This window comes from Toxotes jaculatrix, chromosome 7 (assembly GCF_017976425.1).
Source record: "Toxotes jaculatrix isolate fToxJac2 chromosome 7, fToxJac2.pri, whole genome shotgun sequence".
Classification (NCBI taxonomy): Eukaryota; Metazoa; Chordata; class Actinopteri; family Toxotidae; genus Toxotes; species Toxotes jaculatrix.
The window spans coordinates 7332846-7353062 of NC_054400.1; the positions used below are offsets into that span (position 1 = coordinate 7332846).

The 20217-nt window shown below is 41.6% G+C and overlaps 1 protein-coding gene across 4 annotated transcripts in view; it reads left to right on the top strand.

Moving 5' to 3' along the window:
* Positions 1-20217, top strand: part of slc20a2 (solute carrier family 20 member 2) — a 40781-nt gene that overhangs the window by 12688 nt on the left and 7876 nt on the right. For all 4 annotated transcript variants that reach the window (XR_005894331.1, XR_005894332.1, XM_041043036.1 and 1 more), the window contains exons 2-8: positions 11528-12093; positions 14876-15016; positions 15680-15765; positions 16776-16872; positions 17104-17223; positions 18494-18727; positions 19453-20089. Coding sequence is in view for 2 of the 4 variants with exons in the window: in XM_041043036.1 (XP_040898970.1) it covers positions 11805-12093; positions 14876-15016; positions 15680-15765; positions 16776-16872; positions 17104-17223; positions 18494-18727; positions 19453-20089 (1604 nt within the window). In the remaining 2 variants the exon portion in view is untranslated. The remainder of the gene's footprint in view (positions 1-11527; positions 12094-14875; positions 15017-15679; positions 15766-16775; positions 16873-17103; positions 17224-18493; positions 18728-19452; positions 20090-20217) is intronic.

The window sequence follows — 20217 nt, forward strand, 5'->3', positions numbered from 1 at the left end:
TACCACAGGGCATGCCAACAGTAGATTACCAGTCTCAGTGGTCGAGAAAGAGGTAGGTAGGTTGGAGGTCCTGGCAGTGCTTTGTGAGTACAGAGCCAGATCAACATTTCTCCATTTCCTCACCTAAGACAAGGAGAGACTGGGAGGGGTAGGCAGGGGAGTAGAGAAGAGGAAGGACAGGGGTTAAAGAGACTTGTCTCGTTTTGCTATTGGGTACCTATGCTGATTCGTGGAAGAGAACTGGAACTGTCTGGCCTGAGCTGAGTGTGGGAGGGGGGCGAGAGAGGAGAGGAAAACAGAGAGAGGGTCAAGGGTAAGATGACTCCTACTCTCAGGAACATGGAGACAGATGGCCGAAAGAGAAGAAAGCCGGACTGCAACCTTAAAAAGCCACAATTGTTGGTAGGTACCAAACCTAATTGTGTCAGTAGTCATATGATAGGAAGCCTAGCCAACAAAACCAGCCCCCTTACTGTTGGTAATAAAATAGTTGGCTCTATATTCGTCTTTGAGGCACATTTTGATTGGTCAATTAGAATCCCTGTTGTGAGCATGGTTTATTCTCAGAGGTGACTAATAGTTTCTGCCAGTCTGAAAGCATTATTTTGAGCACTGCATCCTTTGTGCTGCTGCTGCTGCTTTGGCCTTTGTGGTTTTTTTGCATTGTGTGTGTGTATGTGTGTGTATGTGTTTGTGTGGGCTCAGCTGGACGTTTCTAGGGAATAATTTGAAATCCCATATTAACTGACGTACAATAAAAATAGCTACTCATTGAAATCATGAATTATTTCAAATGTTCCATCAGTTCCACCTGTGTATGTTTCTTGTTTGTGTTTATTTCACCTGTTGCTCAAAATGAGTGTCTTTTTTGGACCCTATTGAAACCACCACAACACGGTGTAGGGACAGTAAAGTGTGTCTGTCTCAATTACTTAAAACAGTTGTACAGGCACTCAGATAGGGAGGAGTCACCACAGTCACTTTGCCATTTCAGGGTGGGGGAGTCAAACCCTTGCACAGTCTCCACTGAAACCAGAGAGAGCTGACCTTAAGAGTATTTAAACATAAGACTTACCCAACACTGAAAGTCAGAGGGGGGCTCGATTGTTTGCTGTTGTAATGTGGCCTGCTTGAGTGTTGCTAAAGGCTCGGATACTTGTTCAGTCTATGTAGTGTGAGACTGACATTTCTCTGAATTCGTCAGCCTTTTGTAACTGGATTTAAGACGATAGCTTGGTGTATAAATCCACAGAGGAAGGAGTGAAGACAACCAAGTGAAAGTCTTTCATGTAATAGACAGTGAACATTGGAGTGACAGAAGTCTCCTTAGAAACACTGATAAAAATGTATTCAGTGGGCAATGCATTGGCAATTTTTAAAGTTAATAAGCCATGTGATACTTAAAGGGCAAGAGCTCTGATTTTACACATCAAAGTGCGTATGGGTCTTGGGGTGCAATACCACATGCGTGGTGTCGGAAAAAGTTGTATGTAGCCTCTTGTAACCCCAGAGGGAGCTGTGTCAAGTCACATGAGGCAACGTTGTTGTGGCTGAAGACAGCATGTAGAAAGCTAAAATTATGTAGATAGTTAAACACTGAGTGATATATTACTGTTGGATGCTGTTTATCTTTGTCATTGGTGGTTGCAGAATGCCAGTGACAGAAAATCCATTCATGAGTCTATTTTATCACCGACGGAATGTTTACAGTACAGTGGGGTCCAAAAGTCAGACGTTTGAACTCCACTGTATGTTCAGATGTTCCTTGTGAATTTGCAAATTAGCTTTTGAGCCCACCCCGGCACATTTCCGTGGATGTTGTTAATGTCAGTCTTGATTAATGTTCACTGTCCTGTATATAAGAATAAATGAACCTAAATAAACTATGAAGGTAAAATGAATCTTTATAAAAAAATGAACTAAAGAGTGGATTTTGTTTCAAGGCAGGGATTGTGCTGTGAGATGTATTACCGCTGCCTTGGGACTTTAGTGATAGCAAGGAGACAGTAGGATGATGATCACTCATCTCTACCAAGGTAAATCAGCCAAAAAAGTGTAAAAAGTGTACTGAAAACTATTGATTTACCTGCAGGCCCACATGAATTCTTGACAGATTGCCTGCGCGCTTGTAATGGCCGTCAGAAGCAATCTGAAGGATTACCAGAGTTACTTGCTTCTTGACAACCTGTCTTAGTGCTGCAATGCAGACCCACGGCGGTGGAGAGAAAATAGAATGTGTGAGAGGATTTATGGAAATGTGTGTGTGTGTGTGTGTGAGAGAGGAGCCTTTGAAGATGGTGTTGAGAGCGACATGCTCTTTGCAGTCATATGCGCTGTTGTTGTCATTCTTAAGCGACCCCCCTCCTGCCCATGGAGGCTGACTGATCTTAACACTGTACGGAGTGTGTGTATGTGTGTGTTTGGGTTCTAGGAGACAGTGCCTCCCTGCTGTGAAGCACAGAGTCAGAGGCAGCAGGTGCAGCTGACGCAGATAGGCTTTTTAGCAGGCAGGGCCAGTTGGGGGACAGAAAGGGAGAGAATGAGAGAGAGACCACAGAGGAAAAAGCCGCAGGAACTCAAACAAACACAAGATCAGACCTCTGAACAGTACCGGACAAATGAATTTTATCGCTCTTATTCTAGTCCTCGCACAGTATGTGAGAACGAAGGGAACACGACCTGAATTGCACCAGACATTGCCTAAGCTTCAATGGTGTACGTGAGTAGTGAGTGTTTTTAAGTGTATGCAAAGTACGGGACAGAATTTGTGTGAGGGTTAGGGTTGAGCTTGAGCCAAATCTCTGGTAAATTTTTCCAAAGTTTGAAAAGCATGTAAAAAGATGTCATAACCATTTAAAAAGCGCAGAGTGTTATGCCTCAGTCAGAGTGTTGAACAAAAACCTCCCAGAAAGCTCCAGTTCTTTTGCTTTTCTTGCCTGATGTCTCATTGACAAGTTCATTAAAAATACTTGATAACATGTCATGGTAGTCAGCATGTATGATTTTCCTTTCCATGCTTCTTGTAGCATTATCAGTGAGTGCCGAGGAACTGCGTAAGAGACGTGTACGCTTGACCCTGCTTTGTATTTTGTCAGTGATGAGCCTGCAGTGACTCTGGTCCGCACTCTTCATTGTGTCGACGAGAGCCTCTGCCTTCTGAAACCAAGTCACATAAAGGCATACTGTTCAGCGTGTCTTTTGAAAGGGACAATTGTGGCAGAGAGAGAGAAAGGCAGAGAAAGTGACGGGTGGCTCGTAGCCAATCACCGGTATTGAGATAGTGTGTGTTCTTCTGTGATGGGCCCCCGTGTCACCAAGAAAAATGGTCCAAACTGGCCGATCTCATTTCATCATACTGAATTCTTTGTAGTAACAATCACCTTGTCACGCTGTTGCTTTCCCTCTGATCGTGTATTAGTATTAGGTACCAAAATGTGCATATTCTATTGATCTGTCTACATCTTGTACTGTGTTGTGCCCAGAGTAACAAGGGAAGGCTAGTGCTCTGAATGCCCTTGATCCGCCTGCATGCTTTCCACTGGCTGTAAAACACATCCACGCACAGGTTCACCTCCTCTCCCTCTCATCTCCCCCTCTATGGTTATCCTCCTCAGCAGTCATTGGCTGCCTCGCCTCTATCTGTCCGCCCTCTCTGCGCATAGCCAGCCAGTCAAAGGTACACCTCGGCCTCTCTGACGTCTGTCATTGGCTGGCGTGTGCTGTGAATGCGGATACTTTCCTTTAAGAGGCAGTCTAGACTCAGCTGGTTACGCTCTGTCTCTCTCTCTCTCCTTCCGTTGCTCTCTCTCTTTAGCTCGCTCGCTCTCTCCTTCTCCCTCCTGCAACACCACCACAACCTGCTGATTTCTCACTAAATCTCTCCTGCTCCTTCCCTCCTTCCTTTTACTCCTCCTCTCCTCTCCTGTCATCACATCAGCTGTTCTCTTCCACTCGCTCCTCATAATTTTATTTCCCGTCAGTCACATGCTCACCCCCATTTTATTCTGTCCAATATTTTAAAATTACTTTTTCAACCTACCATTTCTCTCTGTCTGTTTCTTCCCAAATACTGTCATTTTGTCTTTGTCATTCACAAATCTCCACCACTTTCCCACTTTCTGCTGATGTAAGGAGACATGAAGGTGAGTGGAGTTGATTTCCAGGCTTTTAGGCTCCTCTGCTTGCCTGCTTGTTTGTCTTAATTTTTTATCTTAACCACGTCTCTCTCTTATTTAACTTAGTAAGCCATCTGGTAGATGTGAGAATCCTGTGTCCTTGGGGGTACGGGCTGCAGTTGCGTATGCTTCAGGTGTAACAATTAGCCAGCACTGGTAGGATGCTGTTGTGAGTCATTATCTGACGCTGCATGTATGTTCCAGTTCTGCTCCTTTCAGCGTGCGCCTAGAGAAGAAGGGTTAGCTGATGAGAGGAGGGGGACGAGGGGGAGTTGAATCATTGCGTGGATAGTGCAGCCGCGTGTCAATGCAGACTGTAGCTCGTGACACAGTGTTTTGCACCAGCTGTGGCTGTGGTGCAGTGGCATCTCAGGCAGATTAATGAGCATTGTACAGCAACAACAGCAAACAGTTAGAGAAGTGATCGCAGTAAGTGGTTTGCACACAGGTTTCATGGAGCAACAACACACGCCTCCAGAGGCTGACGCTGTACCAGGTAAAACGCTCTGTTCAGCTTGTGATGTAGCTGGCTAGTTGAGATTTAAGTCAATTGTCAAAGAAAAAAATGATATTCTCCAGTATTAAACTGTTTTTTTTTTTTTTTTAATCTTGAATTTGTCCTCTAGACGTCCCGATAAATCATTCCAGCACAGACAACATGAAGACCTAATTTTGTCTTGTCTCCCCACGTTGTGTTTTTTTTGTGTCAGTGCCCTCATTATGTGTACTGTTTGCCACCTGGCACCCACAGGAAGAAAATGTGTCTGGCAGTAATAATCCTCAAGAGCATGTCACCTCACAGACTGTGTCACTTTTATTCTGGGTTGCTTTTTTTAGATGGGACAGCAGTTTATTTCAAGCTGAGCATGAGGAGGTAAATGGACTGCACTTACACAGTGCTTTTCTACTTTGGCGGACAAAATGCTTTATTACAAGCAGTATTAATTTGGCTCTCACACACACACACACTGCTGCCATGCAAGGTACTGGCTTGCCAGTTGGGAGCAATTTGGGGGTCAGTGTCTTGCTCAAGAACAGTTCTGTATGTGGACAGAAAGAATCAGGGATTGAGCGACCAATGATTAGTGGACACTCTACCTCCTGAGCCACATCTGCCCCCAGAAAAACTTAAAAAACACTTATATTCTTTGGTAAATGAAACCTTTAACTTGCTATACTTTTCTCTATCGGTTGCCAATCTCCCATTTTCTGGAGTTACAATAGATAGAGGATGGATTTTCCAAAAAGCACATAGTAACCACAGTTCTGACTGTAGTGGATGTGATTTTCAGAACAGCAAAACAATATCATAATAAAACTCTAATTAAAATTGTTAGAAATGTCTGAAATTTCTTAAACAGTATAATCCACAGTAACCACTGGTGTGTTCAATATGTCCCAAGTGCATGAATCATAGCTACGATATTGCCAGGCATAGTTCTCACATAGAGTCCTTGTGGAAATCTCCTGGCGTCATGATGTATATCAAAGTGTGAAAAAACAGCAGTCACCTCAGACAGCTCCCGCATCCCTGGTGGTCCCAGGATCAGCACCTTGGACAACGGCCGTGGCACACTTTGCGCTCAACGTTATAAACGATCCACCTGAGCTGAATAGGGAAGCAGGATGTTACGTCCTGAAACTGGTCTATTGACGGTTTGCAGCGTTCAGCAAACTTTTATCAGCGCTTAGCATTACGTCAGTTAGGTTAGCGTTTTCATTCACAAAAGCCTTATTATGACCCAGAAACCTCCAGACAGATTAGGTCACATTAACGTGAGCAACTGGCCCATCTTATAAAAATGAGCAGGGCTCTGAAACAGCTTGAAATTAACTCATTAACAGTATTTTAGGTCCACTGTGGTCCTTTAATCAATATGTGCAGGTCTAAATGATTACTACATGTTACCTTCCCTAACCTATCAAGTCGTACTCCCTGTTGCCAATGTTGCCGGTTTTCATATTAAATTCAGAATGTTACTGTTTCATCTCATGTTTATTATTTTTCGCATCGCAGCGACCAGCACAGCTGCAACATAACCCTGCAGTGCATTCTTACCCAGGTAGCACAGAGTGATTGTGACCACTGCTGGTGAATCTGCATTATGGTACTTCTGCTGATTTTCTTTTTGCCAGTCTTCTCTCTGTTCTGTGCTTCTAATTCTGAGTGGTTTTTACCAAATTACATTTTTGGGTGTTAATATTCTTTAAAGTTACATTACAGATATATCTGGTGGACAGTTGACTCTTGACATGTTAAATAACTCTTCTTGTTGTGGAGTTGTTTTTATAAGGAGACTATTCTCTGTGTGGAAAAATAAAATAGAAAAGTGAAAGGATAACCTTCAGATAGGTTGCGTAACACTTTATGCAACTTATTATTAAATTGATTTATAAAGGAAAAAAACTCTTCATAGTTTTGAGGTCCTGATGACTCCTTCACTGGAGCAGTGTAAACAAGTCACACAACTTGACCATGTAGCCTGAGATGTTGAGGGTTTGTGTAGCATACTGAAGGACATATTGCCAGTCTGTTAGCTAGAAAGCTATTTCATATGAGCTCTGTTTAGCTTGCATCACATACATGAATCTGTAACTCAATCTCTGGCAGATAATGTATTCTGAATGCTGGCTGTATGTACAGAACAATGTGGAAAGGTATGGCGAGTTTGTTGAATTACTAGTCAAGGTCATATACGTCTTCATCTGTGGGAATGTGTAAATATTTCCAGGCCAGGTTTTTGATGATCAAAGACAGGTGTGGTGCACCTTTGACCACAGTTTTTAGGAGGCATTTCTGACCGAGGTTGCCGAGTATCAGCCTTTCGCTGACACTGTCTCACAGCTTGGATAGTAATGCAGCCTGCTTGTGCTTATATTTGGCACCCATATCCATAGGTTGGTGGTCTGCAGATGACAGGGATGTCCAGGACAGAGTACAGAAGTACTTGCTCTATCTCTGCAGTCACCACATTTGGAGGAGGTGCTGCTACTTTTGTCCTGAGGTGTAGCTGTGGATTATGGCAGAGCAGGGGTCAAGGCCGAAGTTTTTGCCTTTCATTATTTATGTTTCATTTGTTTTATGTGAACATCAGAAGTATTAATCCAATGATCTGTGCTATATACAGAAGATCTAAATACAATAGATTTCAAGAGCAAGATGGTCCTGGATGGCACCAGAGTTGGCCCCCGATGCACTGTGCTGTGGCTGCTGTTAAATGGTTAAGATAGGTCCAATACAGGGAGCAAAACTCCCTGCAGTCGTTAGGTTTAACGTAATATCATCAGCACTTTGTAAGCCACAGCAGAGCTACATTAAAAAAAACGTATTAAACGCTATATTTCTGCTAACAGAGAGAGGGAGCTACTGTAGAGTTTCGAAGTTGGATGAGCTGCTGGCTCCATAACTGTTTTTTCCCGTCCTGCATTCCTATTGGTTTTTCTTTTAATGGGACTTTCCTGATAAATGCAATGATCATGTAGGTTTATGTTGTGACAGAGGTGTGAACCAGAGCTGTAGAGAATTCAGAATGTTTATTGTTAAATTTGTGAACCTAATTTGGTGCCATAGTTGCTGAATTGATTCAAAATTCTTTCAGAAGCCACTGCTGAAATGAAGCAGACTTGTACCTTAAACTTATTATCAAAGAACCAAATATTTTCTAACGCAATTGTTCATCTTTTATACTGGTGGTTTAACTGGGAGAGATGAATGGAGTTATATTGCCATAATCAGGAGTGTTTGAAATAATTCCCCCATCTTCAAAGTGCCATTAAACCATGGTGTTCCACTTTATTAGGGTAAAGGTTGACGTGTAATTCATATGGTTTTCTGACTGATCTCTGGGCCCTCAGGCAGTCATTTTGGATTTCACTGAATATGCCAACTATATCCCATAATGCTTTTAAACTGGAGGACAGTGTTTTTCCATTTCCCCTCAGATTAGTTCACTCTTGTAACATTCTTATAAGACTGAGGAACTGGAGCCAATGGGAAGACTACACAGATTACCACTCGACTAGTCTACTGTACCTGAAGGACAGGTTTTAACCCTGGACATAATAGATTTTATGTGCACAACTGGGAGTGGCGGTATGTGGACTAGTGTTCATGTGTTACAGCAGGACGGGGTCTTTAAAATTAACCATGTGTCAGCTGCTGCTGTCATGTTGAGTTTCCCTGTTTAGAAAATTGTAGACCTGATTAAAAAGGCCTGGTACTTGTGTGCCCGCCCACACTCAAGTCACTCATGCTCATCTTTCTGCTCATCCTTCCCACATTCGCACACACAGTCAAAGGATGTACTGTCCGCTTTCCCCGGTGACGTGTCTGACCATTGCACAGACCATTTCCTCTGTGGAGTCTCGGGTTCTGCTTGGAGGAGGGCCATGTTTGACTGTGTGGTCCTCTTGTGGCGGTGGTGTTCCACAGATTAAACATTTATACAGCATCTTATTAGTCCTTCAAACTCTGCTACTGTCTGTGCATTGACTATAAAACATATTATTTATTCTCCCTTTTTCAACGTGTGAAAGAAGTTGTCAAACAAACTTGAATGAAATTCAATGAATGGATTTTGAATTTACGAGTAAAAAAGCAGTTTGAGGTAACTGAAGTGTCTCAAAAGCCGTTAAATGTCTGCATTTTGGTTCAGAGTTAATAAAATAGCACTTTAATGTTCCTGATAAACCAATATACTTGTAAGGGACAACGATACTTGATACAAAGCACTTCAGATAAGGGAGACATCCTACCTAGGAATGTATTGTTATGTTAAGTCATGAATTATTAACTTGGTTTACCTTTTAGTAGCAATTATCTTGATGGACACAAGTTCATGACTTCAGTTTATCGACTTTCCATCCAAAGAGTCTCAAACCTCTGTGTCTGAGACTATAGATCTTTAGGTCCGGGGGCACTGATCCTTTGCTCTGATTCTGCACTCTGGTCTCTCTCTGGAGGGAAGCAGGTGAAAGAGACCTCCCCCTCAGGGATCAGTGAAGCATCAAATAATTTCACTTTGTCTTTTTGAGATGTGGCCACCTCTGAGCTCACTCTCCCTCTATTTAAAAAAAAAAAAAAAAAAAGAACTGGCCTGCGATCCTTTGAGATACTGTGCTAAAAACAAACGTCGGATTTCCTCTTAGATTTTTAGCTATTAACCACGTTGAGATACTAGAGCCTGATTCAGGGAGGTCTTGTACGGACCTGATCAAGAGACAAATTATTATCATGTCTTTACGAGTGTGTTGTGGTTCAACAAAGGATAAAGGGATAGCAGTACGTGACCTCAACTGTTCCAGATGGAGCTCTTGGTCGGGAGGAGGGAGCCATAACTGGCCGCAGGCTATTTAGAAAGGAGCTGTCTGCCCCCACACGACGAGGAGCACACAGTCGGTTCATGCCGAGAGAATGTAGTCGTCTGGCCTTCAAGCTGTTTACATTTAATGCTCCCCATTAACAATTGGCTTAACCATAGAAGGAAATGCGCTGCCATTAACCCCTATGAAATGACTTTGATTATGTGGCATAGACAAAAGAAAAAGAGGAGAAAGAGCCCAGACCAAGTCATTTGTGGCCTAGAGGTTTCTCAGGGACCACCAGAGGCTTCAGTGTTGGTGGCCTCACCATCCGTTTCAAAAGCATGTTGTCATTGTTGCGATTTAAATAAGCCTTGTGGAACTTTACAGGGACGAGGGGAGTTGTTTTCCTGTTGTTCTACTGGAACCAGTATGATTAACTTTCTGATAGATGAACTCAACAAGTGCACCTCTAGAGCCTGACACGAGATCGTCTGACAGCCACAGCTCTAAAGAAATTATTTTTAACAGCTGACACTTTTCATTTTTGTTAAATGTGTTGATTTTTTTTAATCTATATATTTTGGGACATTTAACAGTTGTAATTTACAGTTATTTGCATCTGAATAATTCTCTTGCCACCCCTTTATTTTTGAGGTTACCTTTTAATTACTTAATGTCACAGCTGTTTAGGTTGGTGAACACAAGCAGGAGGCTCGTTGATTTACATAGAAGTGTCCCCTTCATAGAGATCTATGTGATTAAGCCTTGAAACTAGCTGTCTGTTTCAGACATTTAACAAACAACAAATAACATATTTTAACACTGTAAACTATAACATCCATGGAAACGCGTTGAATTTTGTAAAACAGAGAATGTCACTCTTCGAGATTTCTAAGTGTTGCTTTCATGGTCATTGTCCCTGAAAAATAAAATGCTGAAAGTAGACAAGAAAGTTTTTGTTTTTTTTTTCTAGAGAGATTTTCTTTACTGCGCTATCGCTTTATTTACCTGACCCCCAGAGGTGCAGTTTTTTGAACTGTTCCCACCTCGAGTAGCAGTAACTGCTGATGCTCTTACTGCATTGCAGTGTGGACTTAAATCCATGCACTGTTTTTTTTTATTTTTTTATTTTGTGCTGCAGCAAAGCCTTCGATTTTGTTTGAACTTGTACTTGTGCTTGTTGCAAAACTTGTGTGAACCTTTGACTGTCACCCAGTGAGCACGGTAACAGTCATGCTGCGGCTGAAAGAGCAAAGATTAGAGGGGTGACTGCGACGTAATATGCCATGCAAGCATCCACCAGGCTGTCAGTTCAACTATCTTGTGGTGTACATTTGTATTTTAATAAGATCAGCTTGATCAAACTTCTTCAAGACATTTCATGAAGTGCCACAATATTGTGATGCAAAACATTTAATGTCCTTGGCAATTCTGTTTATTATCACATTTAGCATCACTGTGTTTATATAAATGTATTAATATTGTGTTATATGTTTGTATTATAAGTTCTTTCCAAAGGCTCTCTGGATGTGTGGCAAAGGCAAAAACCTGTGAAATAAAAGGAGGTTTGGCAGAAACGTCAGCTGCCCTGTTGTGTGGGGATAAGGTGTTAACAGTCCACTAATGTTGGGAGCACTGCTCACATCTCACTCTGGATACTGTGGTCTTTTTTTAGTCTCAGCACTGACAGCAAGCCCTCTGAACAGTCTGATTTGATTTCTTTGAAGTGCAGACTGCGATTTCCTATTGCGGCTATCTGAGATGTCCTCAGCTTTGCCCAGTGGAGTGCACTGGAGTGTTCTCCCCGTTTCACCAGTGTCAGTTCGTCATCCATCCTGAATCCTCCAATTTTTCTGTCGTTTGTCTTCTGCTCTCATAAGTTCTCCTCCTCCTTTGTCTCTCTCTTAGTCCCTCCCCCCCTTTGTTTTAGGTTTTCTGAGGAAGTCACAGGGAGGTGTTGTCAGATCGTAGCTGCTGTTGAAAACGAGTAATCATGGCTTATGACACTAATCTGTTTCTGTGTCTGCTCTCTCTCATTTCTCTTGCAGGTGAAGGAACGTGCAGACAGGCTGTCTCACACTAAGCTATGGAATGCTCCCTGCACCCACCATCACTAGTCTCCAATCTTTGGACTGAGCTCCAAACGCTTAGTTAGCGGCTGTGCTTCTCCCCTCGAACTCTTTACAACCAGGGGACGAAGAAAAGGAGTGGGCTTACCAAGTCCTCCGCTAAAAACGCACAGAGCACTTCTCTTTTTGTAGATTATTTAAGCTAATTTTTTTGTTTTTCTCCACTTGGATTTTTTTTGGGTGAAATCATATCAAGATGGATATGGATTCGTATTTGTGGATGGTGATTCTTGGCTTCATCATTGCCTTCATCCTGGCCTTTTCAGTGGGCGCCAATGATGTGGCCAATTCATTCGGCACAGCTGTGGGGTCCGGCGTGGTCACACTGAAGCAGGCCTGCATCCTGGCATCCATCTTTGAGACACTGGGCTCAATGCTACTGGGGGCCAAAGTGGGTGAGACGATTCGGAAGGGCATCATAGATGTCAGCCTGTACAATGAGACCGTGCCCGTGCTCATGGCAGGGGAGGTCAGCGCCATGGTCGGTAAGTAGGACCAAGCTCGGGTGCTTTTCATGTCTGAATAAGCACTCGAGTCACTTTTACATAAAAGTTGCTGGCAGTCTTTCGAGGTCAGGCCCAGTAACATGGCTTTTTCCATAAGTGCCCTCCCGTATCTGAATGAAGCCACAAGGAACATTAAAGTAGAAAAAGGCATCACTTTGACAGACAACATGAAGCCAGTTTTACTTTTTGACGGCATCACAGCTGAGTTATTGCTCCATCTCGGCTCAACTGTTTAGAGAAACTGACTGAAATAATACATTAGGTCTGAGGCGATGAGCTGATCAATGGTTCAATCAATAGTTTTTCTTGGCAGAAAAATTGAAAACAGATCTGTTGTTAAAGTCTGCTTTTCAAGGAAACACTAACTGTTTACAGGTTTTTAAATGTGAGGATTTGCTGCTCTTTTATTGTTTTGAAAACTGAATATCTTTGGATTGTTGTTTGGACAAAATGAGACTTTTGACTATGCCGACATTGACTCTGGGAAACTATGATGAACATTTTCTCTTATTTTCTGTCACATTATAGACTAAACAATTAATTAATTGTAAGAATAACAAAAACAAATGAATCTGCTAACAATGATTGTTAGTTGCACCCCTAATAACATACAAAAAAACCCCTATGATTGCCACTGTGTTGATACAAAATGTTTTAGCAGGGTGACATTTTCCTCCAGGGTACTGTTCCTGTTGAAGTTGTTGTCGAAATTAGTTACAAGAGTTTATGTGTTGATGAGTGACCCTCAATCCCTAGCCCCTAACCTGTGATGTTAGAGTAGAGCCAGGATGGTGCTTATCTAGCTTCAACTACTTTTCAATAAACCATTTGCTCTATAAAAAAAAAAAAAATATATAGTGAAAAATTATTATCACAATTCAGTACAGCCCAAGCTGACATTTTCCAGTTGCTCGTTTTTGTCTGATCAACAGTCCAAAACCCAAAAATATTAAATTTACAGTGATATAGAACAGATGAAAGCAGAAAGTCCTCACATTTTAGAGGCTAGAAGCAGCAAGCAAGCCCCCGCATATAACTGTAAATATTTGAACGTATTTAATTTAACATTTATTATGAAGCAGGCTCTATTATTCTCTCTGCTTTTTTTTACCTGGAAGTAAAAAAACTGAGTTACTCTACGCACGGACTTTACAAACAGCTCTGGGATGATGTCTGCAGCTGAGATCAGAGTCCATGCTGCTATCACACTGCCCTCTGTATGTCCATAGACCTGGTAGACAGAGGAGAGACATCACACAGCTTATTATATTTCTGAGCATGTTTGAACTTTGACCATTTCCCAATCTGTAAAAAAGCTTCTATACCTCTTTGTCTAACCCGTGCATGGCTCCACCTGTTTTTCATTGTTGTTCACAAACCAAAAACTACTAAATTACATAACTCTAGCAGCATTTTTTTTTCTGTCCAATTGGTAAAAATTTATAATTGTTCATTTGAGGAACATCTGCTCTTGTTTTCCAAACCACTTTTTTTTTTGGACTGGTTTTATGAGAAATGTTGTAAAAATTTGTTTTGCAAAGTTTCACAGCAACTTCCTGAGAAACAGTGAAAAAATGTATAAATCTATAAAGCTTAACATGGTAACAAGCTTAACAAGGTAACATGAATTACCTCACAGCTTTTCACTGAAAACTCTGTCCAATACCTTCACATAAAAACACATTCACAGTGAAGCACAAGCAGCAGCAGTTGTTGAGTGTCACTAGTAGCTTTACACATCAGCTTTTGATTACCTCTGAGTAAATGAATGGTGCAGAACAAAAAACAATGGGGCTCCTGTTGAGACAATGCCAGTTTAATGACAGCGAGTGCTGGGAAACTGTGATAAATAAGGCAATATTAGGCACAGGGGATTCCCGTGTCGCTGAAAATTCAGGTGTGGCAAACTGTCACAAGTGAACGTTGGGGAAACACTGAACAGTTTTTTTTTTTAAATATCAGACAGGAAACTTTTTTTTTCACTGCCGTATTGTTCACACAGAATTCGAAGAATTTTTGACTACTCGATTTAATTTGATAATGGCAGGGAAATACTTTGTGTATATGTGTAATACTATTGTGTCCAACAGGTTTTGATGTTTCACGGCAGTTCACAGAAACAATACAATACACCGCAGTATATGCTTGTCAGTGTCTAATTTAGGACTTTGAAAGAAATATCCGACCCTGACAATGAGACACTGAGGACTTATTATTGAAATAATGGACTTTATTCCCAAAGAGAAACAAAAATAAATGTACCAGGGGGAAATGATTGTGTTAACAGAACTGATTTTTATCTGGATAAATGAAATATTATTCTCTGTTGTTTGTTATTACAAGTACCTGTGTTCAGATTCTGAGTATATGTTCATCAACAATGCTTAATCTCACATGTTAAAAGCTCTGCAGTTACTGTATCTCATTTAGCAATTTTTTTTAACTTTTTGAATACTTGTCTGTGAAAATGTGTGTGCAGTTTTCAGTTTTTACAGGTTCATTTGTGCCAACTTTTGCAAACAATGCAAATTTAGAGTAATACATTTTCATTTGTCTTCATATCAGTGAAGTAAACCACAAACTACAAGCAGCCTCGCTGCTTTACATAGCTGAGCACAAAAATTATGCATGTGGTATTATTTTCTTTAGACAGCTTTTACAGCTTAAACTTCCCTTTGTTCCACATGACTATATTTTTGATGGAAAACAGTGGCCAATTAAGTATGAAAAATGTCTGAAATTTGTGTCTATTTGATCACAGGGTCAGCAGTCTGGCAGCTAATCGCCTCCTTCCTCAAACTGCCCATCTCTGGAACTCACTGCATTGTTGGTGCCACCATCGGTTTCTCCATGGTGGCCATCGGCACCAGGGGTGTACAGTGGATGCAGCTCGTTAAGATTGGTAATGACTAAGGGTCGTTTGAGACCAGTTTATGTGTATTTACAATACTTATATCCTCATGTCTGCTAATGTGCATCCACAGCACACACATCCAGTACACTGTTTTTACATAATATTACTCATACTTGCATAACTGCCACTTTCCCATTGAAAACTGACTAAATAATACCACACTGAGATATTGCCAGTGCAGCAGCAGTGGAGTTTGACTTCAGAAAGGTTTTTAGCTCTGTGAAACATAAACAGTAATCATCAGATTTTGTTGTCGCTGAGGGTGACTCCCATGGCCATTTAACGCCGTAAGTAATCTATTTTAGAAGAGGCAGAGATACCAGTTTCTCCCCCATTAGGAGCCTCAGTAGACCAGCATGCAGTGCAGCCGCCCAACACATTTTAAAATACCTGTAAACTAAAAGAGTAAGCTATCACCTCTTCTCAGATAGAGAAAGTAACTTCTTCTATTTCAACCACCTATATAAACCCCAGCTGAATCTTAAACATTTAAACCTTTTCCAATTACTCATTGAGGTGGCTGAAGTACAGAAGATGAGCCATGCTGTAAAAATGGGGAATGGGAAAAAAAAGCCACAATCATAATACTATCAGTATCAGTAAGTAATTTTCATTGTTCTTTTCTGATGACATTTTCTCCTCCCTCTTCAGTGGCATCATGGTTCATCTCCCCCTTGCTCTCTGGACTCATGTCTGGACTCCTCTTCGTGCTCATCAGACACTTCATCCTCAACAAGGTGGGCTCACGTCACTGTGCAGTTACACAGTACTTACTCGCCCACACTCTGAGACAAGGACAGTTCCTCCTCATGGAATTCCTCCTTTCATATTTGTATTTAATGTGTTTCAGGCTTAATAATATTTTAACCTTAGAAAATTTTAGTTTTAGGCCTTAAAACCTGGGTACTGGAATTCTAGCTCTCCACATACAGAGTTGTTTGTCCACGAGTTGAAATTCTAGACACAGACATACACGTCTACACACAAACTTGTCGAAAAAACTTCAGCACAGATAAAATCCTCTCCGATTTGGCAACACTCGCAGATCTGTTGTTACATAACAGGCAATCTCTGACAGACTAGGAAGAGAAAAGTGTTCTAGATCATCCTAAGGTCACAACTGCAGGATTATGTATGAATGACTCACAGGATGATTTGTCAGTTGGTCTGGAGTTACTGTATAGCTGGGTCAAATTCAGGATGAGTTCATCTCTGTCTCTGCAGGCTGTTTGCATCAGCTAAGTCAGAATACTTGATCTTTCTATTATATCTGTGCTGTGTTGAAATTTGTTACTTTGGCCAAATCCACAGTTTACAGGTTTAGTTTTGTTTTCACCATTTCCACACCTTTGGACTGACCTGTGTTAAAGTCTGACATCAACAGTAAATTGTGTTTGTATTAGTTGTCAGCTGATGCAGCACACCATTAAGTAATTTAAAATCCGAATGAAAATCACAATAAAGGAATCACAGCAGCGAATCAGTGATCGGTCTGCAGAGGTATTTCACCTTTGTATTTTCCTATCATGCTGCAGGAGTTCTGAAGTGAGCCTGTTAATCAGTGTTCCTGTCCCACACCCAATATTCATTTTTTTTAATTATTAAAAATTTACATTTATTTATTGATCAGCAAGATTTTGTAAAACAAAAACAGAATTTAATCACAACTCTGTGAAATTCAACTCAAGTTAATTAACAATAATAATGACTTATCATTGAAGCATATGTTTGTGTGTCTTCTCTTTAGGATGACTCTGTCCCTAACGGCCTGCGTGCGCTGCCCCTCTTTTACGCCTCCACCATCGGGATCAACACATTTTCCATCATGTACACTGGAGCCCCACGTAAGTGCTGGGTAGCAGTTATTGCTAATAAAGACATTGTGTCTATTTATTTAGTCTGGCACCAGTGTATGATCTAATTATCATCTCAGTCTCAGGTATAGTGCCAGTATGGTTAGCTTGTTCAAAATTCCTTCTGAAGGTGTGACGAGAGTATAAGTACATTTTAACACTTCAAAACTACTCGCAAGATGTTATATTCTTGTAACTGGTTTGTGTGCTCATTAATTGCAGTGCTTGGGTTAGAGATGCTACCGGTGTGGGCCATCTTTCTAATAACTTTAGCCGGGTCGCTGGTCTGTGCAGCTCTGGTGTGGATATTCGTGTGTCCTTGGATGAGGAGGAAAATAGCAAGTAGGTATCTGTGTGTGTGTGTGTGTGTTTGTGTGTTTCTGTTTGTGTGTCTGTGTTTTTGTTTGTGTGTGTCCAGTCTTTCTCACGCCATGTGAAAGCCCAGCATTCTGACCGGGGCCAAACAACAGAGCTTCAGCCTCTGCTTGCACACTCTGTGCTGTGACACCAAACATTGGATGCCAGCGGATGTGTTTTCTCATTGGCCTCTGCCAAAGCCACTAAAGCCACCAGAAAAACCCTGTGAACTCTGTGTAGTACTCCAGTTGCTTTGCTCAGACACTTAGCTTTTTGGTCAGATGCAAGTTTAGATCATAGCCTGAAGTGTAGAGAGCTTTCAGATCAAGGTTAGGAATTGTTTTACCTAATGGGAAAATCAGCCTGCAGTGGAAAGAACAGTAAGAGAAATATCTGAGAGAATGGTGGACATAAACAAGGCAGCCAGTCTGTTAAATTCAACTTATGTCATGTAGGATAAATAAGGACTTCTGTTGTTTACTGCAACAATCCAAAGACAAATCTACGTACTCCTAAGCCCCAAGTCTGAGAGTCTGAGATGCCTGAGATGCTTTGCACTGATATGAAAATAAAAATCAGGGCTAAATTTAAACAGTTTTTTTCCTGGATTCATAGACCTTAAAACTAAATAAAGAAGTGCTGTTATTGAAGTGATAAAGTCCGTGTTGAGACTTAAAATAGAAGGATTCTTTTCTCGAACTTTCCTTCAACCCTGCACACGAGTGAGGCCAACTTGACCTGTTGCTTAACGTGTCATGACCGCTGAATGCCTGTGAGGATTATAGGTGATATTATCGGTCTTAATCTGGATATTACTGCATCCATCAAAATGAAACAGGCGGTGACTGAGTTTGTTTATGTGTTTATACTGAGGGCTGTTTTGAGGAGTAGGGGGGCATCAAGTCTATCAGCCCTGGGATTAGTTTGGATCAGCTGATGGCTATACTTGTTTTTGTGGAATGTTGCCTCATAGCTTTCTCTTGACCTGAAATTATTGATGTTAGTGCAGAGTAACAATATATTTTCAACATAAACATGCATGAAAAACACAATGTGTCAGTGATTCACTTATCAAACTCCTGATTTTTAAGCCTGGCATGTAAATTAAGTTGTGGTATTTTCCTCATAATTAGTATATAAGCCCCATGTAAACACTGTTAGCATTGCTTTGAGGATTCAGAGTTTTATCTGGTGGGGATATTTTGTTTTTCCAGAACACATTTAACTGAACCTTCCATCACTTGTTTTCCTTCAGGTCGTCTAAAGAAGGAGCAGGCTCTGTCCAGGATCTCTGATGAGAGCCTGGACAAGATACCTGAAGAGGAGGAGGAGAGTCCCGTCTTTAAGGAGCTTCCAGGGGCCAAGGGAACAGATGAGGCTGTGTTGCCGCTTACCGGGGGCAGCAGTGACCGGGGCACCCGTGACTCCAGTGGAGAGCTCACCAACCTGGCTAATGGAGGCACCGTCCTGCCTAATGGCAGGGTCTATGGTACAACAGAAATATCATGTTTTTTTTTTTTTTGTTTGTTTTAGTATTTTTCAAAGACTGAAACTGTGTTCATTGTGTAATCTTTGTGGACAAGGAGATTACTTGTTGCTCTGTTGCTGCATTAATAGGACTTTTGAGACGTCAAGATATTAAAAAGAAACAAAAACTAGGGCTTAACAAAACTTACATTTATTATGGCTTCAACAGGGTGATATGTTAGGCTATATCTGGTTTCTTTTATATAAAATCAATCAATAGTTTTGTGAGAGAAATATAAATTATAATGAATATAAAACATACAAGACAACACAATATAATTTTTACACTGAAGACAAACATTGCACCCATCAGTTGGTAAAAAAAAAAAAAAAAAAAAAAAAAAATCCATTTCATCCTAAATAGGACGCATACTTTTTCAGAACAGTGTGCCCACCTCTCTTCCATCCCTTTACATTTATAGAGAGCCCTAAGAGCTACTTTAATACATCCATCCATTAACTGAAATTCATGTTATTTAAAAAAAAAAAAAAAAACGTTTTTTGTAAATGGCTTGTAGTCGCTCATGTATCTCTCTTGAACTTAAAACGCCAAATTTAAAAATCTGACATGCCTCCTTTTTAAGGTGCAGCTTCACTCAAGTCCCCCTCTCTCTTTGATAAAGACACCTTTTCAATTTTCATAAACTTTATGCGCCCACACCTTGTTTTCCATCTCGTCTCCTTCAGGTCGGACCCACTCAATGACCAACGGTTGCCTCAAGTCACCCGTCTCTAATGGCAGCTTCAGCTTCGATGGCCACATGCGTAGCGATGGCCAGGTGTACCACACAGTACATAAGGACTCAGGTCTCTATAAAGACCTGCTTCACAAAATCCACCTGGGCCGCATGGATGACAACGAGCGTTCAGGCTCCAACGCCGGCCCGCCTGACAACAACTACCGCCTGCTGCGCCGCAACAACAGCTACACTTGCTACACAGCAGCGATATGCGGCATGCCCGTCCAGCCGCTCATACGCACAGAGTCACGTGAGGACAGTGAAAAGCTGGTAGGTGAGGGAGGCGGCAGGAGCAACAGTGTGTCCTACTCGAAGAAGAGGGTACGCTATGATAGCTACTCATCGTACTGTAACGCTGTGGCTGAGGCTGAAATTGAGGCAGAGGAGGGTGGGGTGGAGATGAAGCTGGCCACAGAGCTGGAGGGGGTGGAGGAAGAAGGGGCTCCAGCTCCAGGACCTCTGGACGACTTGACGGAAGAGGATCACGAGGAGAAGGACAAGCCTGAGGTGTTCCAGCTTTTCCACTTCCTGCAGATCCTCACCGCCTGCTTCGGGTCCTTTGCCCACGGAGGCAATGATGTCAGGTGCTGCCTCCTGCTGTTTACGTGACATATATTTAGTTATCTCCTGAAGCTTTTTCCCAATTAAATTACATTCTGGTAATTTTTAAGTAACAATAAAAGGAGAAATCAGCTTCAATGTGCTGCTTTGA